Source organism: Scardinius erythrophthalmus, assembly GCF_964197995.2.
Source record: "Scardinius erythrophthalmus genome assembly, chromosome: 15".
Classification (NCBI taxonomy): Eukaryota; Metazoa; Chordata; class Actinopteri; order Cypriniformes; family Leuciscidae; genus Scardinius; species Scardinius erythrophthalmus.
This window is the reverse complement of record NC_138235.1, coordinates 33,301,596-33,323,039: the sequence shown is the minus strand read 5'-3', so window position 1 is coordinate 33,323,039 and position 21,444 is coordinate 33,301,596. Positions and strand designations below refer to the sequence as shown.

Genomic DNA, 21,444 nt, shown 5'->3' with positions numbered 1-21,444 from the left:
AGTGATGTCAACAACATACTGAAAACTGGAAAAACAAGAATAGCGCGTTTTCTTCCTCGTGGTCTGTAAATTAGATTTGTAAGGCGTATGCCATTGCAGCGTGTAGCCTATGTAAAAGACTATAAAAAGGTTCAAATGAAATAGATGTTTGCTGAAGGCGTGCAATTTACGTCTCTAATCCGTCAGTTCTCCCTCCGAGTTAGGCTACTTTCTAAAAAACGAAACCGTAAACTTAGACGGAAAGAGATCTGGATGATTCGCTTTCACAATGAAAGCGCGCCTTTTGTTAGTTTTATTGCTGGTGTCTAATATTACATTGTCTTCGGGTTTTCTGGATGTGTTCGCGGCTGCTGTGTCTTATGTCGTTAACACATTTATTGAACGGGACGGTTTGCTGCCTTTTGACCCTAAAGGTGAGTAGCCTAAATAAACTGCAAAATAATGTAGATATCGTATTTTTTGACGATATATGGTTCAAACTGCGTTAAATATTTCCTTTGTTGAATGTGTCGGATAACTTCCATTCCCTAAAAGCACAAAAATATTACGTTGTAAGCCTAATTTGTTTTTGTTGTAGTTCTTTTCCTATGTAGACTAGCCTTTGCATGTCGGGTTTAAACGTAATTCTTTATTCCTAAACTTTGGTTATGATGTTGTTGATAACACATTACCATGTCTGTCATTACATTCAACCTGGTGCCACATTATGAAGGACTAAAAATGACAGAACGAAAAATAAATAAATAAATAAAAGTAGAAATAAATAAATAAATAAATGCAGAAATAATAGCCTAGTAAAAATAAATACATTTTGGTAATATAAATGGCTATTTCTGTATTTTTACATGTATTTATTTATTTATGCATTTCTATATGTATTTATTTACGTATTTATACATTTATGTATTTATTTATTTATATATGTATTTATTTATACATTTATTTATTCCTACATTTATTTATTTCTGTATTTCCACATTTATTTATTTCTGTATTTCCACATTTATTTATTTCTGTATTTCCACATTTATTTTTCCCTGCGCATGTATGCTAATTGACCAATTGCTAACCACGCCCCCTCCACTCACTCAGTCAACATTCGGTAACGGGCGCTATGGCAGCTGTCACAGTAGGAGACATTTCACAGGAGGCAATTGATGATTTTTTGGAGACAGAAAGATTATATATCATCTCGATGTCACCAAAAGGGCCTTAAGTACATCGGAGGGTTATATTAATAATTTTATTGTTGAGAAGGTCGATCAGCTTCAGCTCCAGATCAAAGATTTACATTTCACAGTGTAAACGTTACTATAGTTTGATGCTATTTCGCTTCAAACGCTCGCTTTATACGCGCGTCCTATTCGCTTTGGATTCAAAATGTTCAAGCGTCGAACTAGACGCGGATACGCGCGAATTTGACGCTCTATTCGCGTTTGGTGGGAGCGCAGAATAATGAACAGGCTGCGATGTCAAGATTTCATTGCTGGAATGTGTGTGTGTGTGTGTGTGTGTGTGTGTGTGTCAGAGAGCGGGCGCCGGGGCGCGATGAACAGTGGAAACATAAAAACATACTCCATTTTGTTCATACAGGACATAATTAAAACTGCAAAGTGTTAAGCCTACTTATATTTGTGTAAAACACAACATTGTGCTTTTGTCAAACTGTAAACTCTTGTCAAACTGTAACCTACAACTGTCACCCAACCAAAATCACACACACACGCTGTTTTAAAGCCAAAATGACAAGAAAAAAACATAAAAACGAATGAAAACCAAACTGATAACCGCAACGCATTGCAATGGACGAGGAAGCAGAGAACGTCCAAGTGTATTGGGTTAGCTATGCGTACTGTGATTGGCTCATCGCGTTTGGGGGCGTGGCTTAGCCATTGGTCAATTAGCATACATGCGCAGGGAAAAATAAATGTAGAAATGTGGAAATACAGAAATAAATAAATGTAGAAATGTGGAAATACAGAAATAAATAAATGTAGGAATAAATAAATGTATAAATAAATACATATATAGATAAATAAATAAATAAATATATAAATACATAAATATATAAATAAATGTATAAATACATAAATAAATACATATAGAAATGCATAAATAAATAAATAAATACATGTAAAAATACAGAAATAGCCATTGATATTACCAAAATGTATTTATTTTTACTATTATTTCTGCATTTATTTATTTATTTCTACTTTTATTTATTTATTTATTTATTTTTCGTTCTGTCATTTTTAGTCCTTCATACCACATAACGTTGTCAAATAGTTTTTACCACATACATTTTCTTTCCAAGTAAAGCGTTACCAATAAAAATAACATTAATGAAAGAAAGGGAGAGGGATATAGGCTACCTAAATTAAATGACCCTTCATTATGTTTCTTCATAAAAATTCCCTTTCTGAATTACAACATTTTTTTTTTATTCTAAATGTTAGGCTATTATAAAATGAATACACAATTTTTATACCATTTTAGAAGTAGTTATAAGATAATTTCTCATGTGGTAGAAATTACAGAAAACGTGTTATGTCAGATTTTTTTGGTGTGCTGCTCTGGTTTTTCGAGAGAAATTTGACCAGGAAACGTCTCGGTTACTGCCTAACCTCGGTTCCCTGAGATAACGAGAACTACGAGTATGCGTCTGCTAAACGCTATGGGGAAACTCCTCTTTCTCCGATTTCTGATGCCTTTTATATGATTTTATTCAATAGCCTAAAGGCGGGCATACACTGTGCGATGTCTGTGCGATTTCAGTAAGGAACCTACTCACACTGAACGAGTAGATCGCATGCGATGTAAAGCCAAAGCTCTGGATTTATGTGCTCACACTGTACGGTCCGAACGTCGAGCTGCGACTTGATTGAACTTTAAACTTTTATCCAAGTTAGTACTTCTATGATAATTTTAACTATTACATCACAGAAATAATGATACTATGAGGTTGAAAAGACTGTTTGTGAAGGTGTTTCATGACAACTCTCTCCGGGTCAGCGGCAGTGCCAACACAGCTTTGAATGTTACGATATGATTTTGTCAAAGTTTAATAGACAGACGAATTAAAAGATTGGGTGGGTGTTTGAATCGAGATCACAGTCTTTTAAAGATGAATCGTGCAGCTCTATTTTCTTATCTCTTTTCAGTGCTTTCAGTCTCACGTCTCTTCCACACATCCACTTGGGATATTATGTCACTCAACACTCATAGATAACGACACATTTCATCCTTTGTTGGAACGAAAGTGGCTAACTTCTGTCAACCTCATCTACAAGCAAGGACAAAAATAAAGCAACTGAATTTGAATTAATATCGATTCTGGAATAAAAAAATCAATTTGAGAAAAAATCGTGATAGCTAGGTGAATCGATTGTTTCTCCCAGCCATATAACTTATTGGCGGAGCAGTGGGAACTGCATGAATCTATGGCGATGCGTTGTGTCTGCGTGAGCCAATCGGGGAGCATCCCGCCGAACCAAGGTGAAAACCCATCAGAAGGGGCGAGGCATCTGACTATAAGAGCAGCTGGTCTCGCCATTAGGTTAAAGGAACACGCTCTTTTTGGGACTTTAGCTTATTCACAGTATCCCCCAGAGTTAGATAAGTCCATACATACCTTTTTCATTTCTGTGCGTTCTGTAAGTGTTATTTGACGCACCCACCGCTAGCCTAGCTTAGCACAAAGACTGGATGTAAATGGATAAGGTAGCATACTAATCCCAATAAGTGACAAAATAATGCAAACATTTTCCTATTTACATGTTGTGAACTGTATAGTCACAGCGTGTACAAATAACAAGGCTATATGAGACAGAGACCATTTTTAATCGTATAAATACTGGGAACTATATTCTCACTAGGCGTAGGAGCACAGCTACTTGGGCGGAGTGATTAGCGCAGCACACGAGACGCCCTGTTGATGGTTCCGTAAACAAAACAAACGTGACTAACTAGCTAGTAGCAAACGTGACTCGTGATCATGGCTGACTTTGAGGAATTGTCAGAGGAATTTTACTGGGTATCAAACCAAGATCCAGAACCATATAGTTTGAGCTAGAATACACAGACGAGGAGTTACAAACTTTGGAAGCTGTAAGACAAGATACAGCGAACACCCATGATTGTAAACTATAAATTTACTATCTAGTAATTGCTGACTCTATTACTCCAACTCTGAGCGAACTCTCTGCTCCTCACAACAGGGCGTCTTGTGTGCTGCGCTAATCACTCCGCCCAAGTAGCCACTCCGCCCAAGTAGCTGTGCTCCTACGCCTAGTGAGAATATAGTTCCCAGTATTTATACGATTAAAAATGGTCTCTGTCATATAGCCTTGTTATTTGTACACGCTGTGACTATACAGATCACAACATGTAAATAGGAAAATGTTTGCATTATTTTGTCACTTATTGGGATTAGTATGCTACCTTATCCATTTACATCCAGTCTTTGTGCTAAGCTAGGCTAGCGGTGGGTGCGTCAAATAACACTTACAGAACGCACAGAAATGAAAAAGGTATGTATGGACTTATCTAACTCTGGGGGATACTGTGAATAAGCTAAAGTCCCAAAAAGTCGGAGTGTTCCTTTAATTCGACTGAAGCGATGAACACCAAGTTGTGTATTGCCATAGCACGGCTGTCTACGCAATACTCATTCCTGTTATCTCAGGGAACCAAGGTTACTTTAGTAACCGAGACGTACCCTTTCAAAACATTTACTCATATTGCATCTGCTAGACGCTATGGGGAACTAATCCAATCACGCCGTGCTATGTTTAAGCAGAACAACATCTTCTAAGGCCCTAGCCTAAGGCGCTTGGATGAGGGACTTGTGGGCAACAGGGCTAAGAGAGGGCAGAATTACGCCTGACCAGAAAAGGGCTTGGACTGTAGTCGGAGCCTCCAGAGAGGTAATAGTGGATTAAGCTCACTCAGAGATCAACTCCAACTAGACAGAGAGGATTCGTGCCTGCAGTGCAGGGACTTCAAAGTTGTAAAATCTGGTGTAGGTGGACTGCGAGGACCACCCGGCCGCCGCACAGATGTCACCAATAGATACACCACTGGACCACACCCACGGAGAGGCCATGCCAGATGGGGCATTGAAGGCCCATAGAAGTGTAAGCCAATGCGATGGCGTCCACTATCCAGCGGGACAATCTCTGCTTTGTGACCGGAAGCCCTTTGGAGCGGCCACCGAAGCATACGAAGAGCTGCTCTGACTGCCTAAACTGGGCAGAGCGTTCTGTATAAACTCTTAAGGCCCGGACAGGGCAGGGTAAGTGTAATTGTCGAGAGGCAGAGGTTGAGGTTGAGCCTCCTTGCCCTTTTCAAGAAGCGAACAACCAGGTTGCTTCTACCCAGCGACTGGCCGGCCACATAGAATGCTGCTATGGCCACCACATAGACTTTGAGCGTTGAGGGGGTGCGACCCACATCCATTAGCACCTGTTGGAAGGAAAGAATTTGCGGTACTTCACATGAATAGGGTCTTGGTTCCAGACTGAACACCAGTAGGGGAAAACAGACCACTTAAGGGCATAGAAGCGTGGACGGGGCTCTAGCCTCAGAGATAGTATTCAGGAATTTCGCTAGGAGGTCCATAAGTCTCCGTTGAGGGGCCATACCTGGAGGGCCCACAGCTCGGTTGGGGATGCCAGATTGTCCTGTTTGCCTGGGAAAGGTCTTTCCTCAGGGGAATTGGCCATGGGGCTGCTGCTAGATGCTGAATCAATTCGAGTTCCTCGATTGGAACAAGGTTCCAGTAATCGAAAAGGATCGAGCAAGGTTGAGTCTGCCAGAGAAGGCCACCAGAGGGATGGCGCGTCTGTCCTCGCTGATTCGTTTGATGACCTGAGGGAGTAGCGCGACCCTCGTGTAAATGGGGAGGCTGGGCCATTCGTGGGCCAGCGCATCCCTGCTCTTTTTAAAGAATATTGGGGTTGCCCTCTGCCTTGCCAAAGATACTCCAAATCGTTTGAACCATCTGGGGATGGAGGGTCTATTCCCCTGGGAACACGTTGTCCCGGGACAGCATGTCTGCTCCCTGGATCTGTCAGCCCGACACATGCACCGCTCTCAGCGAGCGCAGGCGTCTGGCTAGCTTGTACAGAGGCCTCGACCTGAGTCCACCTTGGTAGTTTATGTAGGACATCACCGCCATATTGACCGACCGGACTAAGACAATGGTGCGCTGTCATTTTCATGCAGTTGATATGCAGACGTTTTTCCATGCCCGACCAGGAGCTAGAAGTCAGTCTGCCCTCGCACAGAGCTCCCCAACCCGTATTGAAAGCATCTGTTGTAATCACCTTCCTCCTCAAGACCAACCTCATGCTCACTCCAGACCGGTCTCGGCTGGGTTCTATCCAAGGGACCAGGGCTCTGACACAGCCGTGGTCCACCTTGACACAAAGGCAAGCTGATCGCCAAGCGTGAGTAGGGGCCTGTAGTTTCAGCCAGTAATGCAGGGGCGCAATGTGCAGCAAGCCCAGCAGAAGTACTGATGACTCAGGGGCCATTAGGCCTAGCATCCGCTGAAAGGTTCAGAGAGGGGAAAAGGCCCCAACTCTGAACAATATTGTGTGCCGCTGGATGGTCTGAGTGTAGCTGCCTGGTTTAAGAAAGGTTGAACTCGTTTACTGATGATTCCCACACACTTTATTTGAATGTCCGTCATCACAGATTCGATCACCGTTGGACACCATGACTCGTTGAGAATCAACGTAAAAGCTTGTACAAAAGAAAACAAAATACCAAAATGAATAAACCTTGAAATAAACATACATCAAAACCAAATAAGATTAAAGACTTAAATATACATAAACAACAAAGCAACAACCAACAATTAATCTTGATACAAAGAAAATAAATCAAAACAAAATAACAGGAAGTCTACAACCGTACCTTGTTCTCCATTTAAACCAGGAGCTAAATCCTTTTAAACTCCTTGCAAACCGTAAACCTTTGACACCACAACCATGTACGTTTGGGTCTCGTTCCATACTGAAATGTTTGGACATAAAATGTTTTGGACATAATCCGCATATGCGCATTATATCCGCTCACGCGGGCGAACGTCAAAATAAAAGACCTCTGTTACCATAACACAAATGAAACCCAATATAAAAAAAAATAGATACCATACAAAAATAAATAATAAATCAATTTAAGGACTATATTATTTACATTTCAAAACAGACAATATAACAGTCATTAACACTGAGCGTCCTCGGTTGCTAGCCCTGCCTACATCTTGGCTGAGTCAAGAACTGCCCCCAGGAAAGAGAATCCCTGGCTGTAAGACAGTGAGCTCTTGGCTTGGTTGATCATGAATCCCTGGCATTCCAAAGGGCTGAGGAGCACAGATCTGTATGAATTAAATTCTGCCTCTGACTGGGCTAAGACAAGCCAGTCGTCGAGGTAATTCAGGATGCGCATCCCCTTCTGTCTCAGGGGGGAGAGTGCTGCATCCATATACTTTGTGAAAGTGCGTGGTGAATAACCTCAGTTGATTGTCCCCAAAATTCAGCTCAACACTCCCATGCCCAAGTCAAGTGGCAATAGCTTAAGTATTACAGGCTGCGTCTCGCACTGAGGTGGAAGAACAGCAGATTAAATGGGTAGCGTTTGGCTGAGCGGAGGTGTGGCTTGTAGCTCTGCTTCGGAGCCTGGGTAGCTGCTGAACAGTGGAACGCAGGCGCAGTGAGGAGATTTTTGCTCTCACAGGGGGAGCGTCTATCTTGTTTGAAATATTAAAGGCTGCGTCTCGCGCTGAGGTGGGAGAACAGCACCTGTTACAGTATTGAAATGAGTAGCGTTTAACCGGCCGGAGATGTGCCTTGCGGCTCCGCTTCGTTGTCTTGGTTGCTGCTGAGCCACGGAACGCAAGCGCAGTGAGGCAAAACTCGGCAAGCAGCACTGGGGAATCCTCTCACTGTTATGGCTGTGCAGCAGCACTGAGTTATTGAATAAAAGGCTTCAGTAATCGGAGAAAAGGGAGTTTTCCCCATAGCAGATGCAATATGAGTAAACGTTTCGAAAGGGAACCTGCATGAGCTGGTTTGACTTTTCTTCAGCTGGCTACAGCAGCTTAATTTGCTATTGTATTTTGTACTGAGACAAAAATGCTTCTTTCTTTTGAAATGCTTTTTTGCTTTCCGTGTTATTTTTTAGTTATCTGTTTATAGCACAAATGATAATTGCAAGCTACAAACAATCTTTGACTTAACATTTCTGCACATCTTTCAGGTTTGGAGAAAGATTTAAGAGACTCTCTCTTTGGGCAGCACATTGCGTCTGATGTTGTACTAAAATCTGTAACATCATTTATGACTGACAGCAAACCAAACAAACCGCTGGTTCTCTCTTTCCATGGGACTACAGGAGTTGGAAAAAATCATGTTGCTAAAATCATCGCAAGAAACATATATGAAAAAGGGGAAAACAGCAAACATGTTCACATGTATATATCTGAGCATCATTTCCCACACAAAGAAAAGTCAGACTTGTACAGCGTAAGTAAATAAATGGTAGTCCTTTTAGCCTTGGCCTAAGACTCTAGCAATCACATTTACAATAAATGATTGCTTCTATATGGTCAGGCTCTGTCTACCTTTAAGATGTAAGATGACCCACAAGACTCTCAGACTCAGAGTTGGCCAGATAGTTGTGGATTTGGGTCATTTACAGTTTCAGTATTTTCATTTTAAACAGTAATGAAATTGTGTTTCTGTTTAACGGACACCATTTTTCGCCCAGTATTCATTACTACACTGACAATTTAGTAAATTGTATAATTAAAATTATAATATGAAAGTAAAAATAATGTACATATTTGTAAAATGGTCGTGGGAATATTGCACATATCAGAAGTAATTTCTCTACTGGGATTTGCATTTTCTTATTATTCAGGCACAGCTAAAGGAGTGGATTTCTAAAAGTGTATCAAGTTTTCCCCGCTCCATGTTCATATTTGATGAAATGGACAAGATGCAGCCAAAGCTGATTGACACCATAAAGGCCTTTCTGGACTACAATGCCCGTGTAGACGGAGTGTCATTCCACAATGCACTCTTCATTTTTCTCAGGTAAAGCTCTCAAATCATGGGTTTGTTTTTAAGATTTCCACAAATGCAGCTGTAGCCAACATATTAGTGGCAGTTAAATAGCTGTACTCTCCCAAAACATTGCCCTAATAAGCTGTTTTTATTCTTAGTAATGCAGGTGGGAATGTGATTGCTGAAGTGGCTCTGGATTCCTGGAGAGAAGGCAAAGATCGAGAAGAGCTATGGATGAACAGCAAGGAAATGGAGACTAAAATCTTTCGAAACATTTTTAATGATAAAAACAGTATGTATTGAAAGATCATTTAAGTATTCTGCAAAATATTTATATTTTCAATGTATTTCAAATGAAGAAATTTTTTGAAAAGTGAAAATAATTGAAGGGTATTTAATACTTCGCTGTCTTCGCAGTGATCGGATGGGCTGGCAAATTGACGCTTGCAGCTCATATTGTAAGCCCAAAGTATATAGAATATGCGTACATCCAAATACGTATAACCTTTTAAAATACAATCCATATAAATGTATAAAACAATATAATTGTGGCTCCCTTCCTGGACCTTCGAGGACACCTTTACTGATCAGCAGGTTCAACATGGTTAGAGTTAAGGATGGGATGGGCTTAGGGACTTGGACAAGTAAGGTTCCAATAAGGCAGAATCCATTTATGATTTTAATAAATATAATCATACTGAATTAGGGATGCATGCACCAATACCAATACTTTCATTTTTAGTAGGGTACAACGGTTCTAAATATGCACCGGGGTAAAAGGCGCTTTTTATTTTATTTTGTGCTACTGCTAACCCTTTGGCACAAAAACTTGCAGCAGCCTTTTCCAAAACATCTGCTTTTCAAGATGCACGTGGAAATTTGGCTGATCCTTGACGCAATCGTGGGCAACAGCGCAGAGTGGATTCTGTGCTTATTTGATTTAATATTTGATGTTTTTTTTAATGTTGTAGATTTAAGTAGCAAACGAGTATCGCTAAAATTATTGAATATATTTTGTTAATGGTTTTCAAAGTTGTTCAAGCTAATTAAAGCAACAGTTTTTCAATAACGGAAGATTATGTAAAAGTATGGTAATGGGGTAAAAGGCACAATACGACTTTTCCAATTGTTGATTTTCTTTGCTAGTGCCATATCCGACCAAGCTACAAAGTTTTAAGCGATGTCTGTGAAAAAGGGATGTGATCGACAAGCCCACGCGTCTGTGCCGCTGCGCGCTTAATCCAGTCTCTTATCAGCTCACGCACAACAACTATAGCGTGAATATTTAATTTGTTGAATATTTAATAAGATACATTTACTCCCATTTACATTTAGGTTGCATTTAGACATCAAATAACTCCTTTCATTTTAATGTGTATGTCTACAGGTGGATTTCAGCACTCCAGTCTCATAGATCATCATCTGGTTGATCACTATATTCCTTTCCTACCTCTGGAGCTGAAGCATGTGCGTCAGTGCATCATGGCTGAGATGGTCCATCTGAACATGACTGAAGACATTGATCTGGCAGAGAAAGTGGCCAGAGACATGCCCTTCTTTCCTGAAAAAGAGAAAATATTTTCTGTTAAAGGCTGCAAGTCTGTCAGACAGAAGTTGGTCCTACAAATGGATGAATAGATTAAAGACTTTAGCAGCACTTGTTCCAATTAACTTTTAAACATACAGTTGTACTGCAATGAAGTATGACCTTACATCTCTGTTTAATTCAACTAATTAATATTTCTGTGACAAGTGACATTGCTATCTGGACTGGAGTCTGAATTGGAGTCTCTGTATTAAAATGTTAAAGACCTATGTCCAGTCTGTTTAGTCGGGTTTGAAAGAAACGTGTTTACCTTTGCATCTGATACCATCAGTGTGTTTTTGTAATGGCATGGTAATACCACGTTAAATGTCTGAGAGAGAGAGAGAGAGAGAGAGAGAGAGAGAGAGAGAGAGAGAGAGAGAGAGAGAGAGTGTGTGAGTATGTGCCGCTATGAATCTCTGCTAATATTAATGCGCATGTGTCATGGTTTATGAACGCGTCACTCAGATGGATGGATGGATGAACTTCTCTCACCATTCGTAGTGGTACTGTATATTCATAATCCATTCATGTTTTAATAGTCTTCTCTCGTTTTGATGTCATATTCGTGATAAATGCATGAGCTAGCTAACAGGCTAGCTGGATAATGCACATTCGTCAGAGGTCGTTCTAACGGCATGTCCTTTTATTATCGCCCTCACACCGCGTTTAATTGGTTATTTTCTTCTACCTTTTATTGCGCTTTAGGTCGCGTTTTTATGTAACGTTAATGGTCTAAACGTGACTATAGCATGTGTCACTGACATGACATCCATTAGAAACTTCTGTATATTGCATGAAAGCTTACAGTATTTGAAATGGACACCTTTTATTTTAATACGCATGTTATTTTGTATGTTTATTTGGGATGTGACAGACGAAGGCAGTTCGTCAATGAAGACTGAAATTAAATGAAAAACAGACCAATAATCATGAATATATTTTTTATTCATAGATCTATTCAGTTTTATACTAATATTATTTATACTATTAAAATATTGATTAATACCGAGTAATAGCTTTCAGTTGTATATTTTCAGGTTGGCCTATTTTAGGTTTAGTAATTCTGTTTATTTCATTAATTTTTAAGTTTCTATTTAACTTTTATTTTAGTTGTAGTAATTTCAGTACTTCTATTTAAACTTGTTTTTTTTCAGTCATTTGTCAATTAAGGCAACATTTTAAATTTACGTTTTTCATAATTTTATATTATTTTTAGCTTTATTTCAAATACCAAAAATGATTGCTCTAGTTTTAGTTAACAATAACAATGCAATGGATATATTTAATTCCTTCATTATTGTAGGCCTACACATTTATTTATAAATTTACCCTTCACATTTTGTTGTAGACTATTTATTCAAATTCACAAATAAATATTTAATGTTTAGATGTTTATCTATTTGCCCCTCATTTGTTGTTGTTTATTAGAAATATTTTATTTGTGCAATTGTCTTTATTTTACATTTTATAATTAAATACCTATTTACTTTATAATATTTCATACTTCAGTATTATAATAACCTTCATAATGTCATTATTGTGATAGTCTCTGGGCAGCAGAACACATGGTCATGATGAGGATGGTGGTGGTATTGCTCTCTGTCATGATGGTCTATGTGCTCCTGATGGACGCTGTGGTGGAAAGCACTGCAGAATTTGATCCATATAAGGTTCTTGGAGTCACCAGAAGCGCAAGCCAAGCGGAAATCAAGAAAGTGTACAAACGCCTGGCCAAAGAATGGTGAGAGTGCTATTTTTTGTAGATTGTAATACTTATACAGTAATTTAATAATGTCTAAATAAGAATGGTACAACATGGTCCTCTTCATTTCTACTGTCAGGCATCCTGATAAAAACAAAAATCCTGAAGCAGAAGACATGTTCATCAAGATAACAAAGTCTTATGAGGTACTGCAGCTTATATAGACTCCGAACAGATTACATGTTGTCAGAAGTAAGGCTGACGTTAACTTCATGTTACTCCATAGATCTTAACAAATGAGGAGAAGAGAGCCAGCTACAATCGCTATGGACAAACAGACAACACTCATCCGTATGGTCGCGGCCATTACGGTTTCCACCACTTTCATGACAACTTCTACTTTGACGAGTCTTTCTTCCACTTTCCCTTCAACAATAAGGGTGGCCGGGACTTTGCTGACAGCAAGTACACGTTGCATTTCAACCAGTATGTCAATGAAATTGTGCCTGACAGCTTCAGGAGGCCTTACTTGATCAAGATTACCTCAGACTGGTGCTTTAGCTGCATCCATATCGAGCCAATCTGGAAAGAAACAGTGCAGGAATTGGAAACTCTGGGTGAGAGGTTGTCAATTTTCTAGAAATGAGTTACTAGAGTTAAAATGAGTTTAAGTTGACTTCCTTCAAGTACTTTTTTTCCTCATTTCTAGGGATTGGAATCGGTGTGGTCGATGTTGGTTACGAACGGCGTTTATCAAATCACCTGGGCGCACATCAGACTCCGTCCATTCTAGGTGTTGTCAATGGAAAAGTGTCTTTCTTTCATTACGCTGTTGTTAAGGGCCACCTGATGCAGTTCGTAGAGGATTTGCTGCCACAGAGACTAGTCGAAAAGGTTAGTGAACACCCTTATTCACTCCCAATGTCTGCATCTTCTTCTGGTCTTAAACATCTCCTTCATGGATGTCTGTAGGTCACAGACAAGAACAACCAAGAGTTTCTGAAGAGCTGGCATGAGCTGAACAAGCCACACGTTCTCCTGTTTGACCAAGTGCCTTCGGTTCCTCTGCTTTATAAGGTAAAGTTGATTAGTAACCTCGAGAATTGCCAATACTCCTTCCAGTACCCCAATGACTGATCGTTTCCATTATTTTTCAATAGCTAACAGCGTTTGCCTATAAGGATTACGTGCAGTTTGGATATGTGGATCAAGGTCTTTCTGAGACTGCTGACCTGCTCAGAAAATTCAATATTAACACTTACGCTCCAACCATGCTTGTCTTCAAAGAGGATGGGGAGAAGCCTGCAGACATTATACAGGTAGACCTGTTCCTTTAACTTCTGTAGGTCATATTGATTGAATGAAGTTTGTTACTGGCATAAATCAACACATATAGTTGATGGATTCACCTGTTTATGTTGAGATTAAGTTGTGCTATTTGGAACATTCTTTAGTTTATTTTGTATCAAACTATTTTTATTTGAAAGGTCCTGGGTTGGGTTGCACCAGCCATTCGGAAGTTCTCACTGAAATTGGAGCAAGTCCACACTAGAGGCTTAGTAACTACTAGCTAGTTTGTAACTTACTTTATTAGACTGCACCATTTGTTCTTAGGTAGTGGGTCGTAAGCTCTCCGTAAAGTAACGCATAGTCGCATTATATGATGTTTACCCTCAATAATCCAATAGCAGCCTTCAAATACATTGTTATAATTGTTCCTACATGATTGTTTAAGAAATGAGAAGCTACACACTCCATCAATTAGGGTTAGAAGAACTGTTGCCAAACATATAACATGCCAGAAACAAAACAATCACTGCAATAATGATCCAATCATAGACTCTTAAAGGAGAACTCCGGTCAATTTTAACATTGAGCTCATTTTTTTGTAAATTTGGAGTGCTGTCAATACAGAGAACAACGACAAAAATCGGTGTTGCCTACACCGTGTTATCCTCTTTTTAAAATTTGCACCCTGTTGACTTAAATGGGGCAAGTTTTAAACCTGCTTTTAGCCTCTTAACATCCTTGATGTGACATTGCAAGTGCCCAGCTAATGTGAGTGATTCCTTCAGAGTGAACACGAGTGGATCTGACTGCAGTAGATGTGAAAGATATTAATAAAAATGATGTTATTTCAGCCAGCGCACATACCTGTATTTACATCCTGTTTTTGGTCAAAGTCCATAGTAATCGATTGTCGAGTTCACGCGCATAGGTTTAGTTACCTATGATCACGCGCGTGAACTCGACAATCAATTACTATGGACTTTGACCAAAAACAGGATGTAAATACAGGTATGTGCGCTGGCTGAAATAACATCATTTTTATTAATATCTTTCACATCTACTGCAGTCAGATTCACCCGTGATCACTCTGAAGGAATCACTCACATTGGCTGTGCACTTGTAATGACACATCAAGGATGTTAAGAGGCTAAAAGCAGGTTTAGTACTTGTTAATGTTAAAATTGACCGGAGTTCTCCTTTAAGCGTTTGCCTATTTAAATCCAAACAGCGACTTTTTTTGGCCGGGCAGTGTATTTAGTTTATACGTCGAGTTGCGTTTCAACTAAGTTTAAAGGTGCAACGCAAATATATTTAGTAGTGCGTAAGTTGTAACTTAGTGCCCCTTCATGTCAAAACTAGCCTACTGGTGCAACCGGCCCTGGATCCTGGTCCTAGAAGGTTGTTGGCCCTCAATCAACATCCTTGTTAGCCCTGAAACAACATTCACAAACTAATTAGGTTAGGGCTTCAGCAACATCTTGCTTCCCTCTGATTTTAGAGATTCTTAATGGTTAATATTAGGTTTATATGCATACTTTGTTCCAGGACCAACAAACGATGCCTTGCTTGGAAAAATGGTGGTCATATGAGATGTTTGAGAAGACATAAATGTGTTTACCTCTGACTTTCAGTTGACTATCTTCTCCCTCAGGCTAAAGGGATGAAGAAGCAGATAATAGATGAGTTCATCTCCAACAACAGGTTCCTAATGGCCCCTCGTCTGGTAAACCAGAAGCTATTTGATGAGCTTTGCCCAGTTAAACAGTTCCATCGACGCAGGAAGTAAGATGGCTGTGTAAAAATCAGTATTTAATCTGGTGCAACATGTCTTTTCCAAAGGTCTGCGATGTGTTTTCCACAGATATTGCGTTCTACTCATCACTGGTGAGGAAGAGTCCTTCGCCACAGGAAATGAAGCGTTCCTTTCACTAGCCTCTACGAACACTAATGATGTATTGCGGTTTGCTTACGTCTACCAGCGACGGCAGCAGCCTCTATGTGATGTTCTTCTACAGAACAAAGACGGCACACCACCACAGGTAGACCCTATCTTCTCCATGCAGTTTAAGGGGCTTTCACACTGGAGGAACGTTTTTATAGTTCCTATAACTATTGGAGGAAGTACCCGATTTTTGGCAGGAACTGGGGATGATTTTAGTTATAAGGGGGTGGTGTGGCGCAATGTATAAGACACATGCCTTTGGTGTGAGAGACCCGGGTTCGAATCCACTGTGAGGTACCAATGTGTCCCTGAGCAAGACACTTAACCCCTAGTTGCTCCAGAGGCGTGCGACCTCTGACATATATAGCAATTGTAAGTCGCTTTGGATAAAAGCGTCAGCTAAATGAATAAATGTAAATGTAAGTTATAGGAACTGCTTTTGGGGGAACTAAACTTCTATACTTCAGAGTAGGGTCTAAATCAGCTTATTTATACACTGTTTACTTTCTTTGTTTAACAGTTCTATCTAATAACATATTAGATAGGACTGTTAAACTGATCATAAACTAATGAAGACGGAGAATGGTAGCGCTGTGTGCTCAGGGTCTGGCTAGCCTGTTCTCTTCGCCATCAAAATAAAAGTCTGCCGCGCCGTCACAATTAAAGTCCCGCACAACAACATGATTTTACATGATTGATAAAGTTTCACCTGTTTCCATTCAGATTAAGTTGTGTTATTTGGAGCAATAGTTTGGTTAATTTTGTATGTACTGTAATCAATTTTATGTTTTTGATACTTTTCACAAAACTTTTATGGCCCCCTGAATATTTTGTTGCATGAATATCTGAACATGCACATATCAAAATAAATGCTTCATGCATTCTTTTTTTTATCAACACTTGAATGAGGGTAAGTTTCATAAAAAAAAGCAACATTTTGAACAAAAGGCTGAGAAAATCGTGTTTTTTTACAAAGACTACAATGTGCATAAGCAATGCTTTGATCGCTTGTTCCTGCGCCTTTTTGTCTGTGTTTTGAGCCGTAGATTCAGGACTCTTTCAGAAGAAGTGTAATAGCGCCCCCTACCGTATAACAGGGAAAACACGGAAAGCTGGAAAATTCCGTCTATGGCAGTGAAAGAGTTAATTTTGTAATAAAGTTCAGAACTATTTTACACTGAAATCTTTACATTTTACATAGAAAGTTTTCATTGATATGATTAATTAAAATGACAAATCGGTTAATTGGTTATTGGTTTTCCAATCAAAGTCATCAATATTGGCAAAATCCACAATTGTCCACTGACCACAGAAGTCAGCAGCTTAGATTGTGTGTGTGTTAAGCAGGTGGTGATTCTGGAGAGGCGTAATGAAGCTGGTAAGATCCTGTATAAGCCAATCTTGGGAGGATGGAACGGCAGTAAGGAAGACAAACACAAGCTCCTGGAGGAACTCGAAAGACTGCAGAAGGATCCCTCCATCCTCAACTATGACGCCATTCTGCCAGAGCTCAACAATGAGTTTGCCTCGGTGAGTCTCTCAGGGTTTGCTTTTCATGGAGCGTCTTTAATTGAGAAATTAGCACTGACCTACATGCATGTGTCAGTAGAGATCCACGTCCAAATAGTGTTATCAGTCAAGTGTCCTACAATAGTTTAACTTTTGGACATTTATTTATTTTCAGATGTTTTTAATAAGATGGATTTACACGGCATATGACTACTTGTCTGAAATTATTGATGATCTTCTTCACAATAACTGGTAAGAGAATAAAACACCTTTGACCCTTCGCTAAGCTCCTCCCTCTTTGGTTACGATTACTAACTCAGATAAACTTTACGAAATATCCCTTAGTGGCAGATGCCAACTCATCTTTCAGTAATATTTGAATATTTAATGTTCTATATCAAAGTTAATTTTCTTTCTTTTGCAGGCGTGAGATGATGCCCCTTATGTCTTTATTATTCTCTGCACTTTTTATTTTATTTGGGACAGTAGTTATTCAAGCTTTTAGGTGAGATTTATTGCTTTCTTAATTTTGATGTGTCTTGGGAAATGCAGAGACATTCAACATCGCTGTTTCCATTTTCAGTGACTCAAGTGAGGAAAAACAGCCCAAAGCAAAATCAAATGAGACTGCTAAGACAGAGAACGGTTCACCAAACTCCTCCAACACATCCAGGTTCTCTCGTATATCTTGTTTGAATAAATCATTCCACAGAACTTAATCTATTTTAATAATGCAACATTTCTAAGTATCATATTTTTTATTGGATGACAATAAAGATTTTATTATCAATATTGTTCAATTTTGGATATTTAATTATAATTAAGCTCATTTCCCTTATTTTTACATTTACATTATATAATTTATTCATATGTATATGATTATAACCGTACATTGTAACCTTTAGCAGATTTGAAAATTAATATCCATTTCTTACTGTACTCTATAATGTTGTGATGCTTAAAATCACTTAAAACAATATATTTGTCACTTTGTCACTTATCTAAATGACTAAAAAAAGATAGTAAAAGAAATATAAAATTTGAATATCAGCCAATACAGCAATATAGCATTTAAAACAATTGATTTTTATTTTTGTAGTCATTACATTTTCCCTGAATAAAATTTGCATACTAAAATAAGTATAGAATTTTAATAACAGCCATAACACAAACATAATTATCAACTTATAGTCCAGAATTTTTATATAGATGATTTCCTACTTTACTTGATCATATCACTTCTCATTTTATTTTTCACTTTACTTTTTTTCCAGCAGTCGTCCACCAAAGAAGAACTTCGTGGAGGTGACAGAGTTAACCGACATCACATACACCAGTAACCTGGTGAAGTTGAGGCCGGGTCACATCAATGTAGTTCTGGTACTTACTGATGCCACGAAGAACATCCTGCTCAGCAAGTTTGCCAAGGAAGTTTATTCATTCACAGGGTGAGCCCTCAATACAGTGCTATGCATAAGTTTAGACACCCATGCTAAAGTTGACTAAAAAGAGGAATAAAAAATCATCTTTTGGAAATTGAACTTAATGCCCTAATAAAATTTTTTTGGAAAAATCCAACCTTTAAGGACACCAATTTTCTTTGTGAATGAATAATGTATCGTAAATAAATAAATGTTCTTCCTTAAAATACAGGGTGCATAAGTTTGGACACCCCTATGTTAAATTCCCATAGAGGCAGGCAGATTTTTATTTTTAAAGGCCAGTTACTTCATGGATCCAGGATACTATGCATCCTGATAAAGTTCCCTGGAGTTCATGGAGTACTTTCCATAAGATCATCTCTCAATGCAAATCAAACCAGCTATTAGGCTAACTGAAACAAAACCATGCCAGTCTCTAGGTATGGTGAAGGCTATGTGATGATGTGGGGCTATTTTAATTCCAAAGGCCAAGGGAACTTTATCAGGATGCATAGTATCCTGGATCCATGAAGTAACTGGCCTTTAAAAATGAAAATCTCATAGGGGTGTCCAGACTTATGCACCCTGTATTTTAAGGAAGAACATTTATTTATTTACGATACATTATTCATTCACAAAGAAAATTGGTGTCCTTAAAGGTTGGATTTTTCCTAATTTTTTTAATTAAGGCATTAAGTTCAATTTCCAAAAGATGATTTTTATTCCTCTTTTTAGTCAACTTTAGCATGGGTGTCTAAACTTATGCATAGCACTGTACATGCCATACTTTTGCAGTTACATTGTCTAAAAAAAGAACCGCTTATACTATGGTTACCACACCTCAAAACATTGTTCAGATGATGTATTTCAAGACATTTGTCAGGTTTTTGTCCTTAAAACGCTGTGTGTTTAGGGCAAATTTCTTCTCATTCTACGCTCCCGTTGTTAATTACAAAACGTCCTTTTAGAGCTAGTAATGGAGGCTTGAGCCATTGATAGCAGAGACTAATGCAGTTATTAGAGAGAGAGAGAGAGAGAGAGAGAGAGAGAGAGAGAGAGAGAGAGATTAAGTGAATGTGAATTACCTGAGTCTGCGTCTCTCAACAGTCTTTGGCAGCAGCGTCTCTACTACTATCGAAACTGTAAGTTTATCTGCTTCAAGAACAGCGCCGTAATTATGACCTCTCTAGTAAGTGTCAAATAGCTTTTAAGTAGCTAAACTATTTTACTGATGAAATCTTGATGAAACTGACAACACGTTTCTGTGCGAGTGTGTGTGAGTATATGCTTTCCTTTCAATACATAATAAATGTAAATAATGTGTCGTTTTTATTCTATTGTTTACTATATTTATTCGCTTATTAAAGCATGATCGGTTTAAGAATGTACATTTAAACGCTCTCAATGTTTCCTTTTCCTCGCAGGAGTTTGACGCTACACTTCTCCTTCCTGAATGTGGATAAACACGGTGAATGGATGACTGCTGTGCTGGAGTACGCTCAGGACGCCGTGCAGATCGACACGGACGAGGACGAGGTGTCCGGCCGCAAAGCAGATTACACGGGGTACGTTCTAGCCCTCAATGGCCATAAGAAATACCTGTGTCTTTTCAAGCCAGTCTACACAGGTGAAGACTTGGATAGCAAGCCGGAAGAGGAAGGAGGAGGATCCCGATCCAGGAAGGGCATCACACGCTCCAGATCCACAACTCTTCAGATCCACCACAAACTGGATCGACTCGGGCTCTGGATGGAGCGACTGATGGAAGGGACTCTGCCCCGGTACTACGTCCCAGCCTGGCCCGGTCTGGATAAGATCACTGTCAATAAATAAAGCCTCATGGAAGCTAGCATGCTTTTGCTAGAGCTAATAACCCAGCTGCACCAAAGGCCTCAGCGAAACCAGACTTGATGCTGCTCAGAGCGCAGATGATCGTGAGACGATTATACGTAAGAGTTTGCAGAAGTTACATTAGTTTAGCAGTGTGGAGGAACGGAAGTACTTGAATCGACACGGATGCTGTTTCTGATTTATTGGACATATTTACTTTAGCTGCTCTAATGGAGGGCTTTACGGTCAGTTTGGGTCTTCTGTATTTATTTCAAAGGTTGTTGGTTGAGAGCCAAAATATTGATACAGCTATCCTAGCTTTCAATTTGTGACATTTCATTTCCACAAGCAACACTGCAACATGCTGCTAGTTTAAAATAGCTAACAAAAAGTAGCATAACAAACATGAACACTGTAGACTTTTTAGTCATAACTGTTTACTCATGACAATGCTGTGAATTTTTATGTTTTACAATTTTAAGAGACACTTTCCCTTTTAATTTAACCCCTTTAATCAAGAAAGTAACATTTTGCTTACATTTTACTGTAAGATTATTCTATACATTAAAGGGATAGTTCACTTTGAAATAAAATTTTGGTATGTTTTAGCTTACCTCAAAGGCATCCAAGATGTAGGTGTCTTTTTTTCCGCAGTAGTTTCAATTTTGATATTTTTTGGTCAAACCGTTCTTGTCTGTCAGTCGTATAATGCAGGTCTATGGTCACTGTCTCAAAGAGCATGCACAGAGTCCAAATTAAAACAATTCCCCATCGTCCAAATTAAACAATTCCCCATCGTAAGTACACATTGATGGCCTAAGACACGAAACGAGCGGTTTGTGAGAAAACGAACAGTATTTATATCGTTCTTAGCTCTTATACACAGCCACATCCAAGTGATCTGAGGGCGCGCGCTTCCTGCTGTGTGACGTGTGCGCAGACTGGTGCTATATACACTAAATCTCGCCTTAAAGACATTCGTTCCAATGAACTGCCGTAGCCAAGGCGACATCTAGTGTACTGTATATATATCTATGTACCAGTCTGCGCACACGTCACACAGCAGGAAGCGCCCGCGCCCTCAG

General features: G+C 39.2%; 2 protein-coding genes across 2 annotated transcripts; both read left to right on the top strand.

Moving 5' to 3' along the window:
• Positions 1 to 113: 113 nt before the first annotated feature.
• On the top strand, positions 114 to 11,587 carry LOC308702862 (torsin-1A-like). The gene is made up of 5 exons (XM_081385996.1): positions 114 to 413; positions 8,269 to 8,534; positions 8,932 to 9,107; positions 9,236 to 9,369; positions 10,465 to 11,587. The coding sequence occupies exons 1-5, from the start codon at positions 269 to 271 to the stop codon at positions 10,713 to 10,715; spliced, it is 972 nt and encodes a 323-aa protein (XP_081242122.1). The 5' UTR covers positions 114 to 268; the 3' UTR covers positions 10,716 to 11,587.
• A 634-nt stretch (positions 11,588 to 12,221) lies between these two features.
• dnajc16 (DnaJ (Hsp40) homolog, subfamily C, member 16) lies at positions 12,222 to 20,362 on the top strand (the record flags this gene model as incomplete). The annotated part of the gene is made up of 14 exons (XM_081385995.1): positions 12,222 to 12,406; positions 12,507 to 12,573; positions 12,654 to 12,984; positions 13,077 to 13,261; positions 13,340 to 13,444; positions 13,528 to 13,686; positions 15,309 to 15,439; positions 15,519 to 15,696; positions 16,947 to 17,129; positions 17,284 to 17,360; positions 17,533 to 17,613; positions 17,692 to 17,781; positions 18,383 to 18,556; positions 19,954 to 20,362. The coding sequence occupies exons 1-14, from the start codon at positions 12,231 to 12,233 to the stop codon at positions 20,360 to 20,362; spliced, it is 2,346 nt and encodes a 781-aa protein (XP_081242121.1). The 5' UTR covers positions 12,222 to 12,230.
• Between the last annotated feature and the right edge of the window lie 1,082 nt (positions 20,363 to 21,444).

Coding starts and splice junctions, on each gene's coding strand:
- LOC308702862 (XM_081385996.1), top strand. CDS start 269: ATGAAAGCGCGCCTTTTGTTAGTTTTATTGCTGGTGTCTAATATTACA. Junction 9,108..9,235: donor GCACTCTTCATTTTTCTCAG/GTAAAGCTCTCA, acceptor TTTTATTCTTAG/TAATGCAGGTGGGAATGTGA. Junction 9,370..10,464: donor CATTTTTAATGATAAAAACA/GTATGTATTGAA, acceptor GTATGTCTACAG/GTGGATTTCAGCACTCCAGT.